General features: G+C 41.0%; 1 protein-coding gene across 2 annotated transcripts; it reads left to right on the top strand.

Moving 5' to 3' along the window:
• The first annotated feature begins 1,857 nt into the window (after positions 1-1,857).
• LOC124045222 (zinc finger protein OZF-like) lies at positions 1,858-18,422 on the top strand. 2 transcript variants are annotated; one of them, XM_046364495.1, is made up of 5 exons: positions 1,858-2,012; positions 14,254-14,412; positions 14,512-14,761; positions 14,853-15,041; positions 16,755-18,422. In XM_046364495.1, the coding sequence occupies exons 1-5, from the start codon at positions 2,010-2,012 to the stop codon at positions 16,757-16,759; spliced, it is 606 nt and encodes a 201-aa protein (XP_046220451.1). In that variant the 5' UTR covers positions 1,858-2,009; the 3' UTR covers positions 16,760-18,422. The 2 variants fall into 2 exon arrangements, with proteins under 2 accessions (XP_046220451.1, XP_046220450.1); XM_046364494.1 differs by having other exon boundaries at positions 14,853-18,422.
• The last annotated feature ends 378 nt before the right edge of the window (positions 18,423-18,800 follow it).

The following is an 18,800-nucleotide window of genomic DNA, read 5'->3' as shown; positions in this document are numbered from 1 at the left end:
CACTATCAACAAGGCAGGTCCTACAGGCCCTAGTTTTGTCACACCTGTATTGTTGTCCAGTTGTATGGTCAGGTGCCACAAAGAGGGATTTAGGCAAATTACAATTGGCACAGAACAGGGCAGCACTGCTGGCCCTTAAATGTACACGGAGAGCTAACAATAATATGCATGTCAATCTCTCCTGGCTCAAAGTAGAGGGGAGATTGACTTCATCACTACTTGTATTTGTAATAGGTATTGACATGTTGAATACACTGAGCTGTCTGTTTAATAAGGATCTGCCCCTTTTTTTTCAACTTTCACCTAAAATGGCATACCCAAATCTAACTGCCTGTAGCTCAGCCCCTGAAGCAAGGATATGCATTTTCTTGGTACCATTTGAAAGGAAACACTTTGAAGTTTGTGGAAATGTGAAATGAATGTAGGACAATATAACACATTAGATCTGGTAAAAGATAATGCAAAGAAAATAAATAAGTTTTTTTATTCTGGTACCATCTTTGAAATGCAAGAGAAAGGCCATAATGTATTATTCCAGACCAGGTGCAATTTAGATTTTGGCCACTAGATGACAGCAGTGTATGGGCAAAGTTTTAGACTGATCCAATGAACCATTGCATTTCTGTACGAAATGTTGTCCCTCCGCTCTCTCCACTGGCTTCCAGTTGAAGCTCGCATCCGCTACAAGACCATGGTGCTTGCCTAAGGAGCTGTGAGGGGAACGGCACCTCAGTACCTCCAGGCTCTGATCAGGCCCTACACCCAAACAAGGGCACTGCGTTCATCCACCTATGGCCTGCTCGCCTCCCTACCACTGATTTCCCGCTCAGCCCAGTTTTGCTCTGGCCCCCAATGGTGGAACAAACTCCCTCACGACGCCAGGACAGCGGAGTCAATCACCACCTTCCGTGAAACCCCACCTCTTTAAGGAATACCTAGGGTAGGATAAAGTAATCCTTCTCACCCCCCTTAAAAGATTTAGATGCACTATTGTAAAGTGGCTGCTCCACTGGATGTCATAAGGTGAACGCACCAATTTGTAAGTCGCTCTGGATAAGAGCGTCTGCTAAATGACTTAAATGTAATGTAAATGTAAGACTGCTCAAATGTGCCTAATTTGTTTATTAATAACTTTTCATGTTCAAAACTGTGCACTCTCCTCAAATAATAGCATGGTATTATTTCACTGTAATAGCTACTGTAAATTGGACAGTGCAGTTAGATTCACAAAACGTTAAGTTTTCTGCCAATTTCAGATATGCCTATGTCCTGGGAAATGTTCTCGTAGGCTAATGCGATTAGCATTAGCCTACGGGAACCCACCGATCCTGAAGAAGTTTTAAATACTTAGGGATATGGTTTGATGATAAATTGTCTTTTAAAATGCATATTGATGAACTTTGTAAACAGCTAAAAATCAAGCTAGGCTTCCTCTATAGAAACAGGACAATTTTTGTCCTCTATAAATAGAAGACAAATTGTGCATGCTACTTTTATGTCTGTTATAGATTATAGGGATATTATTCCCCAGACTTCTGGTGGCATGTCTTGTGGGGTATGCATGCGTGTCCGAGTTGTGTGCTAGTAGTTTATATGCAGAGACCTAATTAATTTGAGAACCATCTAAGCTCATAAGTGCAAGATGGTAGAGAGGACGCACTTAATGTGTTGTGAAATGTATTTTAATGTTAAAATAATGTATCATAAACACTATACAAAAGAAGGCTTCCATCAACCACACTTCAGTCCAGTAGGTGGCGGTAATGCATCACAAGCCATGCCAACCGACACGCTTCTCCCCAGAAGAAAAATAAGGTTCGGAGCATGCGCAGAATGCTTTTCATTTCGTGGCCTAGCCAGAGCGTTCATAGAGATAGTATACCTCAGTGAGCCAGAGAGGTTTCAAACTTTAATTTGGATAGTATTACGCACCTCATAACATCACTAGCTACAACGTGAAACGACCCTTCAAAAAAGGAGGGAAAAAAGGATACAGCTAATTCAATAACATGGTAAGCAAACAGCATATTTAGCCCGTTTTGTGCCAACACAGCAACAGTTTCCGTTCGTCTTTGCAAGATTATGGTTCGCTTGCGTTAGCTAGTTTCAGCATGAGATTATGGCTACGTACAGTTAACGTTAGTTCATGTAGCTACAGTAATGCTTTGCGTCTTCCTCCGCTTTAAAGAGCGACTGCACCTAAAATCTACTTCTTGTTTTGAAAGTGGCCTATGAGTCAAACATTCATTCTAGTGTCAACATTGACTAAGTGTAAGTAGTATAATGTTGGTAGTCAGTCGTTCAAAACGGAGATTTGCGAGATGATAGGAAGCAATGGTATGTAACGGAATGAAGGGTATGCAACAGTTGTCTTTGGGTTGCCCAATAGAGGCTGTAACACTGAGCTAGATGCTATACATCCAGGAACGGTATAGCATTCAGCTCAGAGTTAAATGCTGCATAGTTTCTGACTCAGATGCCATGTTCACGATAACTTGGAACTCGGCAAAATAAAAGGTCTAATCATAATCTCTGATCTTCTGGTCGGAAAGTAGGAGTTCTAGAAAGAGGCCCAAGTTGGATGACCGTTCAAATCGATTTTTCCTATTTGGAGCTAGTTTTTTTTTACCCCCAAGTTACCAGTTCTGAACGCACGGGTGTCGGGAGTTTTCTGAGCTCGCAGTTGTTTTGAACGCAGCATGAGTTACAATATATTGTATACAATCCGGCTCAGAGTTACATTCAGCCTCCATAGGTTGACCACATTTTAAAATGGAGAATGCAAGACAAAAGGATGATATTGCAGGACAGTTAAATTTCCATCTAATTGGCGCCAGATTTTACTGCGAATATTCTGAAACCCGCATAAAAACAATATGCGCGTTTACCGACCAGAGATGTTTCCATAAAATGTGCTTTTTGCGCATAAAGGGCTGTCCGTGATTTTTTAAAAATGTAACCTTTATTTAACTAGGCAAGTCAGTTAAGAACAAATTCTTATTGATAATGACGCCTACCAAAAGGCAAAGGACCTCCTGCGGGGATGGGGTCTGGGAATAAAAATATATGTAAATAAAAATATAGGACAAAACACACATCGCGACGAGAGACAACCCTACATAAAGAGACCTAAGATGACAACATGTCATGTTGTGTTGCTGCCATGCTAACATGGCAGGAGCACAAAACAGGGTACAAACATTGTTGGGCACAGACAACAGCACAAAGGGCAAGAAGGTAGGGACAACAATACATCACGCAAAGCAGCCACAACTTTCAGTAAGAGTGTCCATGATTGAGTCTTTGAATCAAGAGATTGAGATAAAACTCTCCAGTTTGAGTGTTTGTTGCAGCTCGTTCCAGTAGCTAGCTGCAGCGAACTGAAAAGAGGAGCAACCCAGGGATGTGTATGCTTTGGGGACCTTTTAACAGAATGTAACTGGCAGAACGGGTGTTGTATGTGGAGGATGAGGGCTGCAGTAGATATCTCAGATGGGGGGAGTGAGGCCTAAGAGGGTTTTATAAATAAGCATCAATCAGTGGGTCTTGCGACAGGTATACAGAGATGACCAGTTTTCAGAGGAGTATAGAGTGCAGTGATGTGTCCTATAAGGAGCATTGGTGGCAAATCTGATGGTAAAGAACATCTAGCTGCTCGAGAGGACCCGATAGAGGAAACCTAGTCTATGTTTATCTTTAGCCTGCAGCTTTGATATGTGCTGACAGGACAGTTCACCATCTAGCCATACTCCCAACTACTTGTATATGAGGTGACTACCTCAAGTGCTAAACCCTCAGAGGTAGTAATCACACAAAAAAACATTTGTTTTGGAGGTGTTCATGATGATGTTGTGTACATAAAAATAATTTGTGGTTACAATAGAAAATACATGTTAATGGGGTGTCATTACATTTTCAACTCTACTAATATAGAGAATGTGCACACTCTGTTCTTGGCACGTGTGCTGTAGCCAACAGCTCGCAGATGCAGTGTGGGTAGGCTACCCACATGATGATATCATTATAGGGCTGGGCAGGATACTGTATTTTACTATATACCGTGCTGATTTTGGCATGTAAATCTTGGTGGGAGGGGGGAAAAAGTGGGATGCATGCCAGCAAAGCCACAACACTAAACAATACATTAATTGTACTATAACGGTGACAAACGGTGCCCACAAACATCTTACCATGGCTACACCTAGCTATCAGCGGAGCCTTGTGTGGCTGCAAAACACTTCATTCGGCCTCCTTTACTGCCTTTTTTTAACATAGCTGATATGGATGACATGCTTAAACAAATGTGGTTTCTAATGAAAATTGAGATGTACAAACTATGGCATAAGGGGACGACAAGTAAGACATTAATGAGCGAGCTAGGATGGACGCAGTCAATATAACTATTTGTTTAGCACTTTTGAAATGTACAGCGACAGAATTCAGAACATGGGCCGTTCTTAGTGTTCTCAATGTACACTAAGTCAGAACCCTAGGATAAATAAAGGAGGCACATAAGCAGACAATGAAAGCTCTAACAATATTTGATGATTACATTTCTCTAAAACAGGTTACATGTGCACCAGCAAGTCAGAACAATAGGTGAAATTAAGAGGGGTAAATAGACCACATTATTAGGGTGAGGCACATGGGCTACTAACATCTTACTACACAACATACACTTAGTATTACTTTCTTAGCTACAGTACACATATCTCCCTGGCATATTACATAACTCAATTTTATAAATATATATAAAATTGAGTTAATAAAGCCACACACAAACATGGTCTCTCTTTTGCCTTCTTGAGTAAGGCAGCTCCAAAATGCAGGTGTTTCAGCCTAGCTCAGTGCATTCTGTGGTGGTGAGGCAAGCCAGCAGTAAATATGGAGCATTGCACTGTGATTGACTCAGTGTTCTGTCACTCATAGGGACACCTCGTCACCACCAAGTCTATGGGTAAAGCTAGAAAATTCTAGCCCCTTGGTTGCTGACATAGAGTTACATTAGAAGTGCCCATCCAAGAAGGCTCAAGGTAATTCGCCACAGATAAAATTACGCCAAATCACGTTATATGTACAGTAGCTTTGATTGGACTGACATCATGCTTTCAAAATCTTAGCTAGCAGTCATCATCATTAATCAAGTCAACAATCTACTAGAAGATACTTTTTAATCCTTGTCATATGGTGAAATAATGGCGAGAAATTATAGACAACGTATCGGTGCTCATCGGCCATTGGACATAAACATTACACAACAGTTGGAAATCACAAATTCAACCATGAGTAGTTTGGAAGGAATCTGTGAGAGTGGCGAATGTTAACTGCAAGCATTGCGAAGCAATCACTAGCCTGCTATTCAGTGTGTGTGTGTGTGTGTATATATATATATATATCACTTTTTGTTTTACATTGTTTGCATACTGATATGTGACACGTGTCATTACCAAAATAACATGCAAAATAGGCCAGCCCCACCTGCCCTGAATGACGCGTTGTCACTGACAAGATACCCTGTATTGATGCATGGACCGGTTTGGTTTTTTTACCTTTACCTTCTGTAACGGTATTTCAATGTTTGGTTTGTTAAATGTGACATTGAACTCAGGCGGATGTAATGTCCGTTTTTATAGTTTACTCCGTTCGCTACTTGAGTCGTCTTTCCGCTTCCCAACCCAGGCCGTGCCCTGTCACTCAAGGAAGGAGCAGTTACTCGACCACGGAGTCACAAGCACTTCCTTGCCGTTCACTCTGCATGGTCAGATAGATGTAACAAGACGTTGGTGAAAATAATGCTGCTTTCCACAAGTACACTATTCGTTTTTGTATCTAAATGTCTGCTAGTTTGTTGTGACTATTGTTAGCCGCTAATCGCTAGTTGTCTGGCTAGCTAGTTTGCTAAATCGGAGCAAACGTAGATGGCTGGTGCTGGTGTAGGCCTAGATAAGCATATTGTTTGCAATGGTATCTTAAATCAGAGAGGAATAAGTGAAACATGAATATGTTAGCTTAGCTAGCTACATGAGGTAAGAACATGGAATGTAACATCTAATTAGGGTCCCCTGGAAACAGTGGGGAACTACGACTTCAAGGTCTCAGAGCAAGTGACGTCACTGATTGAAACGCTATTTAGCGCGCACCGCTAACTAAGCTAGCCGTTTCACATCCGTTACACCCATATGCAGCCCTGCGTGGTACAGTGTGGAAATGATAACAAAAGTGCAAGAAATGCAGACATTTTAGAAAATGCTGAACATTATTTTAGTTTGAAGTTGGATTGAACAGTATAAAACAATCAGAAAGCCCCATTGAAATCACTTATTTGTGTTGCCACCCTAGTGTCATAAACTACTCAAAGCATATTTAGAACTTTAATTACCTCCAGGCTCTGATCAGGCCCTACACCCAAACAAGGGCACTGCGTTCATCCACCTCTGGCCTGCTCGCCTCCCTACCACTGAGGAAGTACAGTTCCCGCCCAGCCCAGTCAAAACTGTTCGCTGCTCTGGCCCCCCAGTGGTGGAACAAACTCCCTCACGACGCCAGGACAGCGGAGTCAATCACCACCTTCCGGAGACACCTGAAACCCCACCTCTTTAAGGAATACCTAGGATAGGATAAAGTAATCCTTCTCACCCCCCTTAAAAGATTTAGATGCACTATTGTAAAGTGGCTGTTCCACTGGATGTCATAAGGTGAATGCACCAATTTGTAAGTCGCTCTGGATAAGAGCGTCCGCTAAATGACTTAAATGTAAATGTAATTAATCCAAAACATAAAATATCATCAAAAATAAGAGAGATATTGTGATATGATGTTTTGGCCATATCGCCCAGCCCTAGATTATTATGGGCAAAATGTATTTTAATTCAAATGGCAGCCAAGCATTGATCATCGTGTCACCAGAATAAGACCCTCTATTTATTGGAAAGTAGTGTCAAGCTTATTACTGTGCACTTTCACCACCCTGTGAAGTTCATCGTAATTTATTTAATTTGTTGCCAAGAAACTGCATGCTTTCCGAGTCATAGTGGGAGGGCCACACAATACATTAGCGTAACTCCAATTGACTTCGATATGATGGTTATTATATCAGTATTTGATCATAAAAGCATTCCACATAATTCATTTTACCGACACAAAATCCCACCTTGTAAAGCATAGTTTATTTTGCCGACATTTGGAACGTTTAACAACATATTTCCATCAAGCTTTTTGTGACTTTTTTTGTATCCGACATGTACTTTACTCGCATGAAAAGGTTGGATGGAAACCTGGTTAGTGTAGCCTACATAAATACAAAATGTTGTCAACATTCTTCACATTTTACTGCTGAAATGTCCTGACTCCATCTGCATGCCAATCATTTAATCTCAATCAGTTTCATGTGAAGTTGCATTTAGATCTTCAATTACTTTTTAGTGAGCATATTAAAGATGATGGTGTTAACTACGGTTGTGGTGGTCACGACATTTTGTCAGCCGGTGATTGTCATGCAAATAACTGTCTCACATACCATTTAATTAACATAAACACGTTTAGCATCTCCTGACCTTTTGATACATCTACATTTTCCAAAGTCAAATCCATTTAATATAGCCAACACAGTTCTTTTAGCAGTATTGTATATTATTTTATAGTATGAAGAATACAATTGAACATAGCTGAATAAAATAAAAAGATATTTTCTCCAAATTATTTCAGAGGGATTGCACACATGCAGCTGTTCTGTGTTGAGCAGTTAACTTGAAAATAATCATATAGGACCTGTTTTTTTTTGTTGTTATCTTTGCAACTTTAGTTGTGATACAAACGTTAGGCTATATGCTTTGATTTTTAATACATTCTAAGGTTGCATGATGCAACTCTAATGATGATTTGAGAAATGTTGCATGAAAGGCACAGGCTGCACACACTTCATCAGTCTCTGTCACAATATGACAAGCACTTGATAATATTCTCACCCATCAAACAATTTAATTTAATCTGGTCTTTATATATAGCCTATAGGTGGAATAATGTTTTATTTAGAATGGCCCACAAAAGAAAACTAATCCGTAGCCTGCATTCGAATAGCGAGTGGATGTTACACTTGTTTTAATATGCCAGCATAGGCAGCGCGTCCAAAAGGCTAGGGGAATGTAAGCTTTTCCTAAAGTAAATTGAATAAAGTTTCCAAAATTATATAAATTATATAGCCTTTAATAGCCTACTCCCATCTATACAGAAATACAATAATTCAAAATAGGCTACTAAAGCATGATTTGGCCACAGAGGATCATTTAGCTTATTTTTAAATCGTATTGCCTACAGTTGGAAGGAAAGGCAGCGCATGCAATTTGGGCAGATTATTGTTGAGTTGCGACTGTCTGTGAAAAGTAGAGGCCAAAGCAGGCATATCAGAATATTTCTAAATACAATTGCAGAAAAACATAGTTATTGTTGTAAAGAGAAGACAACTAAAAGACATTAGTCTTTTCATTATCAAAATTCTCAATTGAATTGAGCAAACAACAGTATAGTCTATCTTATTGGCGCCAGCGGAGAGGATCGGCAATGTTCCCTGTGAGTGCGCACTGAGCATATTCACTGTTTATCATTGTTGGGTCAGGGCTCCTTAAGTTTTTTTTATTTTATTTTTTTACAATATTTTCCTCCTCCAGTTTAGATGGATGCCAGATTCCACTTGTCTCCCCTTCTCGTAGGCATGTCATATGCACCACATTGTTTTTTTTAAAGGTTTGTCAGTGTCAGCAGAGTAGGCTACCCTGTAATTTGTCATATTAAAAAAGATTCTGCTAATGTCTCCAGTCATGTAAAGTGTAGTAGAATTGCATGAAATGTGTTTCTAAAAGGCCCATTTTTACCATGCTAAGAAAGAAGGAACGTATATGATATACCCTAGGCCTATACGCACTTAGCCATGTATTGAAGTCTTTTTTTGTTGTTGTTACGAACAGTGATTGAGTTATATTATTAGTCTAAATTATGATGATCGAAATCTGATCATGTTAGGAATACAAGGCTATTTTACACAAGTCTGCAATGTGATAATGCATGCAATGCTTTTTTATAAAGGTGCATATTTATGGTGAAAATTGGCTTCTCCAAACTTGAAACTCACGCGTGCTATGTATACCAGGTTGTAAAGCAGATTTAATGTGCTTCATTTTAAGAATTGAGCAATAAATATATCTACACGAGGTGGCTGGGATCCTCTTTTAAATAGTTGCCTGTCAACTCTGTTTTCACATGCCATTGGTCAATGACTGGGCTTATAAGAACACGTTTCACTAGGCCCTGTAGGCTATGTGCTCTCTAACCGTGTTCCAGGGGTCTTAGGCCTATACGTTATCTTTTGAGTTATTTGGCCACTTTAGTTGTCACTATGATTTGAAAAAGGCATGCTATTTCTTGCCTTACTGCACGTGCTGGGCATCATTACATTTGACAATTTTTCATTTGACTTTTCTCCCCAATTTCGTGGTATCCAATTGGTTGTTAGTCTTGTCTCATCGCTGAAACTTCTTTACGGACTCAGTAGAGGCGAAGGTTGAGAGCCGCGCATCCTCCGAAACACGGCCGCGCATCCTCCGAAACACGGCCGCGCATCCTCCGAAACACAACGCCCGCTTAACCCAGAAGCACCTATGTGTAGGAGGAAACACTACACCTGGCGACCGTGTCAGCGTGCATGCGCCCGGTCCGCCACAGGCGTCGCTAGAGCGCGATGGGACAAGGACATCCCGGCCTGCCAAACCCTCCCCTAACCCAGACCACACTGGGCCAATTGTGCGCCACCCCATGGGTCTCCCGGGCGCGGCCAGCTGCGACAGAGCCTGAACTCGAACCAGAATCTTTAGTGGCACAGGGATGCAGTGCCTTAGACCACTGCGCCACTCGGGAGGCCTGCCCATTGGGGAGTAGCAGCAATGAAACGATTGTACCGTAATTGGATCACAATTGGATATCATGAAATTTGGAGAAAAATTGTGTAAAATTTAGTGTCTGAAATTTATTCCAGAAAGTTGTTAGTCTCAGCCTCTTCCCTGGGTAAAACCATATCTAAGAACCGGTGTTGTACTGTATTACTATGGGGTGGCATAGGTCAACACACTTATCCCTCTACAGCTACATATACAGTGCATAGTGAGGCCCCTTGACTTTTTCCACAGTTTGTTACGTTACAGCCTTATTCTAAAATTGATTAAATAAATTTAAAAAACTCATTCTACACATACTACCCCATAATTATAAAGCGAAAACAGGCTTTTAGAAATGTTTGCAAATTTATGAAAATGAAAAACATACCTTATTTACATACAGTTGAAGTCGGAAGTTTGCATACAGAAATACATTTAAACTCAGTTTTTCACAATTCCTGACATTTAATTCTAGTAAATATTCCCTGTCTTAGGTCAGTTAGGATCACTACTTTATTTTAAGAATGTGAAATGTCAGTATAATAGCAGAGGGATTTATTTCAGCTTTTATTTCTTTAATCACATTCAGAAGTTTACATACACTCAATTAGTATTTGGTAGCATTGCCTTTAAATTGTTTAACTTGGGTCAAAGTTTCAGGTAGCCTTCCATAAGCTTCTCACAATAAGTTCTCCTGACAGAGCTGGTGTATCTGAGGCAGGTTTGTCTAGACTTTTGCCTTATGGCAAGGTGCTCCATCATGCTGGAAAAGGCATTGTTCTTCACCAAACTATTCCTGGATGGTTGGGAGAAGTTTCTCTCGGAGGATGTGTTCTATATTCATGGCTGTGTTCTTAGGCAAACTTGTGAGTGAGCCCACTCCCTTGGCTGAGAAGCATTTCACACGTGCATGGTCTCAGGATGCTTTACTGTTGGCATGACACAGGACTGATGGTAGCGCACACCATGTCTTCTCCGGACAAGCTTTTTTCCAGATGCCCCCAAACAATCGGAAAGGGGATTCATCAGAGAAAATGACTTTACCCCAGTCCTCAGCAGTCCAATCCCTGTACCAAAGTGGCTTCTTTGCTGCCCTTCTTGACACCAGGCCATCCTCCGAAAGTCTTCGCCTCACTGTGCGTGCAGATGCACTCACACCTGCCTGCTGCCATACCTGAGCAAGCTCTGTACTGGTGGTGCCCCGATCCCACAGCTGAATCAACTTTAGGAGACGATCCTGGAGCTTGCTGGACTTTCTTGGGTGACCTGAAGCCTTCTTCACAACAATTGAACCGCTCTCCTTGAAGTTCTTGATGATCCGATAAATGGTTGATTTAGGTGCAATCTTCCTGGAAGTAATATCCTTGCCTGTGAAGCCCATTTTGTGCAAAACAATAATGACGGCACATGTTTACTTGCAGGTAACCACGGTGGACAGAGGAAGAACAATGATTCCAAGCACCACCCTCCTTTTGAAACTTCCAGTCTGTTATTCGAACTCAATCAGCATGACCGTGATCTCCAACCTTGTCTTCGTCAACACTCACACCTGTGTTAAAGAGAGAATCACTGACATGGTGTCAGCTGGTCCTTTTTTGGCAGGGCTGAAATGCAGTGGAAATGGTTTTTGGGATTCAGTTCATTTGCATGGCAAAGAGGGACTTTGCAATGAATTGCAAGTCATCTGATCACTCTTCATAACATTCTGGAGTGCAAATTGCCATCATACAAACTGAGGCAGCAGACTTTGTGAAAATTCATATTTGTTTAATTCTCAACTTTTGGCCACGACTGTATACTGTAGCTAATACAAAGCACCGGGATACATTTTTCAACTAACCTTTACTTGACAATACTTTCTTTGTTCCCGATTCGGAAGTAGCTTGTCTCTTTATAAATGTCTGAACAGTTTCAATTAGGTACTGAAAATTAATTAAAATATGAAATCCACATTTTGTACAGTGAGAAATGCCTCTTGCATGTGTTTGGGTCACATGGCTGCATTGCTTAGAACTGATAGTTCCTGCAAATATGTTGGGAAGTGCGAGATGCCCTCCAGCTAAAATGGTGAGGGAACTCATCACGAATATGAACTTTTTATTGGAGTTCCACCTGCAACTAGAAACGGGCGTTTCCGAATTGATAACGAAGAAAGTAATACCAAGTAAAAATTGGTCTAGAATTTGCTGTTTACCCTTAACACTAGCAGCATATCAACAGCTATCCACAAGCTGTAACAGCTTATGTTGCACTACTTCATATGATTTATTAGCTAGCTAACGTTAGGTTGCTAGTAGTGAAGCACCGATATCCAATATTTTCCTTGCCAAAAAAAAACCGATACCGATATTTACAATTTTAGCGGCCTTTTAAGCATTCTAGTATAGTTAAATAGTTAACACACAAGGATGCAGCGGTCTAAGGCACTGCTTCTCAGCGCAAGAGGCGTCACTACAGTCCCTGGTTCAAATCCAGGCTGTAACACATCCGGCCGTGATTGGGAGTCCCATAGTGCGGCGCACAATTGGCCCAGCATTGTCCGGGCCGTCTTTGTAAATAAGAATTTGTTCTTAACTGACTTGCTTAGTTAAATAAAGGTTGCACACATACACCACACTGACCAAAAAGTTATTTTGTTGGCATTTACGTATGTCCCCATTACCAGTAAAACAGAATCAAAACCTATTTGTTTTGTTTTTCATTTGTTCAGTCATTTCATTCTCAACCAAGATTTCAATGGAATGCCGTTTGTCTTTGCGTGTCATAAAAAAAACGATACAATTCAAATAACACTATTTGACATGTCAAATAATGTGACATCTGTTTTTAGTTAGCTAACTATATAGCTGGGTGTCATCTAAAATAACCATCATTTATAAGACAGTTCTTATTTGATTAATGGTGGTCGGACCCATCTGTGAAGCTAACCACAATAAGGATTAGTCACAATAGTGGACTTTGCGGTTCGCCTTCAAAATAAAAGTATGGCATAATTCTATTTGTATTCATTTGCATTACTGTCAATTACATACTTTTATTTTGAAGGCAACCCGCAAATTCCACTATTGTGCCTAATCCTTATTGTGGCTTGCGGTCAGCCTCACTAGCCAGATGAAGCCAGCTGGCTGCTTATAGCGTTAGCTTTGGGCAACAGTGTTAAGTAGCTGGCTAGCTATTTATTCTCATGAACCGAAGTTCAATTTCAATAAGCGAACAACAAGTGGCATCCTAGCTAATACTTACTCACAAGGATTCCTAAATCATAACTAAGAATAATGAAAATGACTGCAGGTTCTACTGGTCATTGTTGCAGGCTGGTTGTATTTGTGCTAGCTAGTTACTAAGCTAAAGCTAGTTACCCCAGAAGTTGCGGTCGAAAAAATGATGCTTTATTACCAACGCGGTTTTGGAAACACATCGTTCGTGGTCAGCGTTTGCTTGTTTGCAGGTTTTTTTGTACAGGTTTGACTGTGCTACTGTATCTTTTTTTTCACACGCAAAGACATAAATGGCGTTCCATAGTATGTATGTCGTGAAGCTAATAGCAGTGATGCTATTACTGTGTAACTCTAGTAGGGAAACATCTGAAAAATAGCGCACAGTTAACCCGACCAGTCGGCGGAAGCCAACATCGCCAACAGCAGAGAATGGTTGATGGTCAAGGGCAATGAATCCCATTATCCGCCTGGGGCGGCAGGGTAGCCTAGTGGTTAGAGCGTTGGACTAGTAGCCGAAAGGTTGCAAGTTCAAATCCCCGAGCTGACAAGGTACAAATCTGTCGTTCTGCCCCTGAACAGGCAGTTAACCCACTGTTCCTAGGCCGTCATTGAAAATAAGAATTTGTTCTTAACTGACTTGCCTAGTTAAATAAAGGTAAAATAAAAAAATAAAAATCTTGGCTTTAATGGATTTCGTCTTTGGGTTGTCTCATTACGTCACGTACCTACGTTATATAGGTATGCACGTCAGCTTTGACATCGGTTTTGCACATCGGGATGTTAAACTAGACATTGGCCGAATCCGATGTTGGCATTTTTAGCTAATATCGTCCGATTCCGATATATCGTGCATCCCTAGTTGCTAGCTAGACTCCTCTTCGTGTGTCTCATTTCCCAAGGTGAAAGACTTGGGTTGTTCTTGATTTGCGGTGGCATTTACGTTCCTTGCCTTTGCAACCATCAAAAACACTTAGAATGACTAACAGTTACACATGTTTTTGTTTATATTGAACTGTCCCACTTGCTACTACACCTTTTCATAAATCTAGTGTGTGTTGTATACAGATATTGAACTTGACCCATCTACATAATATCTGTTGTCATTATTCTAGGATTGTGAGGACAGTTCCAGCATGTTTCTTCCCCACCACTCTGATCCCGAACCTACAAAGTCACTGGCTCCTGATTGTAACGGTGGAACTCTTGCACTGCTGCTGGAAGACTGCATTAATCTGCTGGGGCCAAATGCAGAGTCTATGAAACTGGAGGAGGTAGCGTAGGAAGCCTACATTACCAAGTGATGTAGTTTGTCAGTGTTTATTAGTCCATTCGACACCACCTACACTCTGTTTATGTTGTGTTTATTTTAGGATTGTGAGGACATTTCCAGCATGTCTCTTCCCCATCAACCTGAGCCCAATATGCCCCTCAAGTGGGTAACAGTACTGCTGGAAGACTGCAGGAAATCACTGAGTCCTGGCTGTAACAGTGGAGCTCAGTGGACACTACTGCCACTCAAGAGAGTTCGAGTACAGCTGGAGGACTGCAGAAAGAAGCTTGGGCCAAATGCACAATCTATACAAGTTGAGGTTGTTGATAGCAGAGGATCATCTCATCCAGGTATTTGATCAAATTTGCAAACCCTTATTATGCATTTGATTATATTTGACTTGTGTTGATGAACTTGATGCTGACTCTTTTCTCTGTGTAGCCCAAGACCCTCTCCCTCACACGGGTGTAAAGCCCAACCAACATGGAGAGCTTGGAGAGAATTCATCTGCATCAACCGAACATGGAGAGATCTCTGCTCCAGGAGAGCTTGGCGGGAACTCATCTGCAACAGATCTTAAACTAAAGGATGCCAACAAAACAAAAAGACCTCACCACTGCTCTCAGTGTGGTAAGAGTTTCAAAACATCAAATGATCTAAAAGTACATCAGAGAATTCACACTGGAGAGAAGCCTTACCACTGCCCTTATTGTGGGAAGGATTTTGCTCAGCCTGGTTATTTTAATGTGCACCTGCGACAGCACACTGGAGAAAAGCCTTACCAATGCTCTGAATGTGATCAATGTTTTTCACGTCCTGACAGTTTTAAATTACACCAAAAAGTTCACATGAAAATTCATACTGAAAAGAAGCCTTATTACTGCTCTGACTGTGGGAAGAATTTCTCTCAGGCGAGTTACTTTAAGATACACCAACGAATTCACACTGGAGAAAAACCCTTCCACTGCTCTGGCTGCGAGAAGTGTTTTACTACATCAGCTGAATTGAAATTGCATGAGCGGGTACATTCAGGAGTTAAACCTCACCACTGTGCTGACTGTGGGAAGAGTTTCTCTGTACTTTCTCGATTACGAAGACATCAACTTACACATACTGGAGAAAAGCCTTTCTCCTGTCAACAGTGTGGAAAAGGTTTCCCTGAGAAATTTAGTTTACAAACACACCAGCAAATACATATCGGAGAGAAGGCTTTTAACTGCTCTGACTGTGGGAAGAGTTTTACCTTAAAACGTTACTTAACAATTCATCAAAGATCACACACTGGACAGAAACCGTACAAATGCTCTGTCTGTGGGAAGGAATTTGCACGAGGCAGCAACTTCATAGCACACCAGCGAGTACATACTGGAGACAAGCCATACTCCTGCTCCTTTTGTGAGAAACGATGCTATACATCAACTGATCTAAAAATTCATCAGAGAATGCACACAGGAGAGAAACCATTCCCTTGCCCTGATTGTGAAAAACGCTTCAGTGCAAAAGTTCAACTAACAGCTCATCAGAGAGTGCACACAGGCGAGTTGCCTTACTCATGCTGTGAATGTGGGAGGGGCTACCCACACCTGCAAAGTTTGAAGTACCACCGGGAAAAACAACACAAATTGAAAATCTCACCACTGAAGAAGACGACTAAGAAGAACACAATGAAATAACGTGCTACATTTCTCATTGTCAATCCGAGCAAGACATTGTTGAGTCGGTTGATACTGGAAAGGGGCTTTGTATCACAGTTAGTAGTGTGAACTGAGATGTTCAGCATTAGGATCCCCTTCATACACCAGAGAACACGCACTGGAGAAAACCCTTGAAAGGTGTCGTTATGCGTTGATTTATTCTTTGCTATTTAGGTGGCAGTGTACGACACAGGGCCAGTTTCCCAGAAACTAGTCCCGGATTAAGCTATTTCAACAGAGATTCTCCCGTTGCGCAAGAGGTGTGTGAAGATGCTTAGGAATCATTTTTGCACTGATTACAGACCAGTCATGTGTAGCAGCAGGTTGCCCGCTAAATCATATTTCGATCGGTAATGTATTGATCTTTGGTATGTACAGCCCTGCCTCATACAAGCAGTTACTAACAAGATTTTCCTCAATATGCATATAGAATAAGATTTTTTTTCCTGTGTTTTAAGCATTCAATGAAAAGAACATCTTCCTTACAATCAAAGATGGGGAAGGTTTGATAATCCTGTGGGGTTGCTTTGCTGCCTCTGGTATTGGGGGCCTTGAGGGTGCGCAAGGCATCATGAAATCTGCAGGTTATCAGGTGTTTTTGGAGTCCAATGTTAAACCCAGTGTCCAAAAAATGTGGTCTCCATTGAAGGTTGATGGTGTTCCAGCAGTACAACGACCCCAACAAAAACACACAAAGCACCCAGGAATGGTTCAAGAAGAGAGACTGTTCTGGAGTGGCCAGCGAAGATTCCTGATCTTAAATGTAAATGTAAATCACAACGTAAACCAAAACCTATGGTGAGAGTTGAAACGGAGGTTGCTGCAGGTTACCCATCAAACATTGAAGAATTAGAGCACTTTGCTACTAAAAAGTGGGCCAAACATCCAGTTGAAAGGTGCAGCAAGCTCATCGATGGTTATAATAAGTGTTGTCTGCAGTTAACTTTGCCAAATGATGTGCAACCAAGTAGCTCCAAGGTGTCGATGCCATTTATCTTTTATTTTCTCAATTAAAATTGTAAATTGAACAAAATTGGTTCTGCAATGTTGAAAATCCAGTAAGCTGTGGCCAAAAGTTATGGAGTTATTTGAGTGCAGTGCAGTCAGAAAGTGATTTTCATGTGTTTTATATATATTTATATATATATATTTTCCACACTGAGGTTGGAATAATACTGAAATTGTGACATTTTTAGCGTAAGAGCTAAAAAAGAAAAGACCGCCTGAAATTTCAACCTGTTTTAATGGGATTGAGTTCTGGCCTCTGGTGACATCACCAGGCAGTAAATGGGTTAATAGACCAATAAGAAATAGTTCCAAACCTCTCTGCCAATAACAGCTTGTTTTCAGTTTTACACTCCCCACAAAGACCACTCCCAGACAGTCCTAGCAAAATTCTTGCTTGAGAAATGGGTCTTTGCTACGAAACTATTTTTGTTTGTTTTCATTTAAAATGCTCATAAATAATCACAGTAACGTACTTAATTGTTATCTAGAAATGTAATATTGAGATAAAAATGGCTGCAAGGATGCCAATATATTTGTCTGAAACTGTGCTGTACAATATTCAAATCCTGCTTTATGTGCCCTCTTGACTCCTGAAAATGTTAGTTATTTTGCTGCTTACTGTGCCCCCTTCCCCCCAAGTGAAAACAATTTAAGAGATTAACCAATTGCAATATAATCAAAGTATGTGTATACAAATTGATAAAACACGTTCACTTTTTAATTAAAAAAGTAATTTGTATTTTACTCAAGTCACTACAGTGCCTGCTGTACACCACTCCAGCCGACACTTGGCATTGCACATGGCGATCTTGGGATTGTGTGCAGCTGCTGGCCATGGAAACCCATTTCATGAAGCTCCCGACAAACAGTTATTGTGCTGATTGATGTTGCTTCCAGAAGTAGTTTGGAACTCAGTCGTGAGTGTTGCGACCAAAGATAGACGATTTTACATGCTAGGCTCTTCAGCGGTCCCGTTTTGTGAGCTGTGTGGCCTACCACTTAGTGTCTGGAGAAATTGTTGCTCCTAGACGTTTCCACTTCAAAAATACATCTGCAGCGTTTACCGTGAATGCGGTCTCCGCTAAATAGGTAACATTGCCTTTAAATTTCAATCACGCTGTAAAACTGAACTTCTGTGATGTGGATTGAATAGAACCATACATTTAGCTCAATATGCGCACTATTGTTATTGAATACAGTCATCATTGGCCTTGCTCATCAATGCATCATACTATACTGAACAAAAATATAAATGAAATATTTTACTGTGTTACAGTTCAGATGAGGATATCAGTCAATTTAAATAAATTGGGCCCTAATCTATGGATTTCACATGACTGGGATGTATTTAAAAAAATGTATTTAACCTTTATTTAACTAGGCAAGTCAGTTAAGAATGATGGCCAAACCCGGACGATACTGTGCCAATTGTGCGCCGCCCTACGGGACTCCCAATCACTTAAGGCACTCTGTTCACAATGTTTACATCAGCAAACCGCTCACCGATACAACGCTATACATGTGGTCTGCGGATGTGAGGCCGGTTGGACATACTACCAAAGTCTCTAAAAACGACTTTGGGGGCGGCTTCGGCTCGCGAAATGAACATTCCATTATCTGTCAACAGCCCTGGTGGACATTCCTACAGTCAGCATGCCAATTGCATGCTCCCTCAACTTGAGATGTC

Source organism: Oncorhynchus gorbuscha, linkage group LG10, assembly GCF_021184085.1.
Source record: "Oncorhynchus gorbuscha isolate QuinsamMale2020 ecotype Even-year linkage group LG10, OgorEven_v1.0, whole genome shotgun sequence".
Lineage (NCBI taxonomy): Eukaryota > Metazoa > Chordata > Actinopteri > Salmoniformes > Salmonidae > Oncorhynchus > Oncorhynchus gorbuscha.
The sequence above is the reverse complement of the archived record's forward strand: the minus strand, read 5'-3'. Positions and strand labels throughout refer to the sequence as shown.

What these genes read in the sequence shown, in the direction of transcription:
- LOC124045222 (XM_046364494.1), top strand. An exon ending in AGTCTATGAAACTGGAGGAG is followed by an intron (nt 14,413 to 14,511) that starts GTAGCGTAGGAA and finishes TGTTTATTTTAG; the next exon opens with GATTGTGAGGACATTTCCAG. An exon ending in CAGAGGATCATCTCATCCAG is followed by an intron (nt 14,762 to 14,852) that starts GTATTTGATCAA and finishes TTCTCTGTGTAG; the next exon opens with CCCAAGACCCTCTCCCTCAC.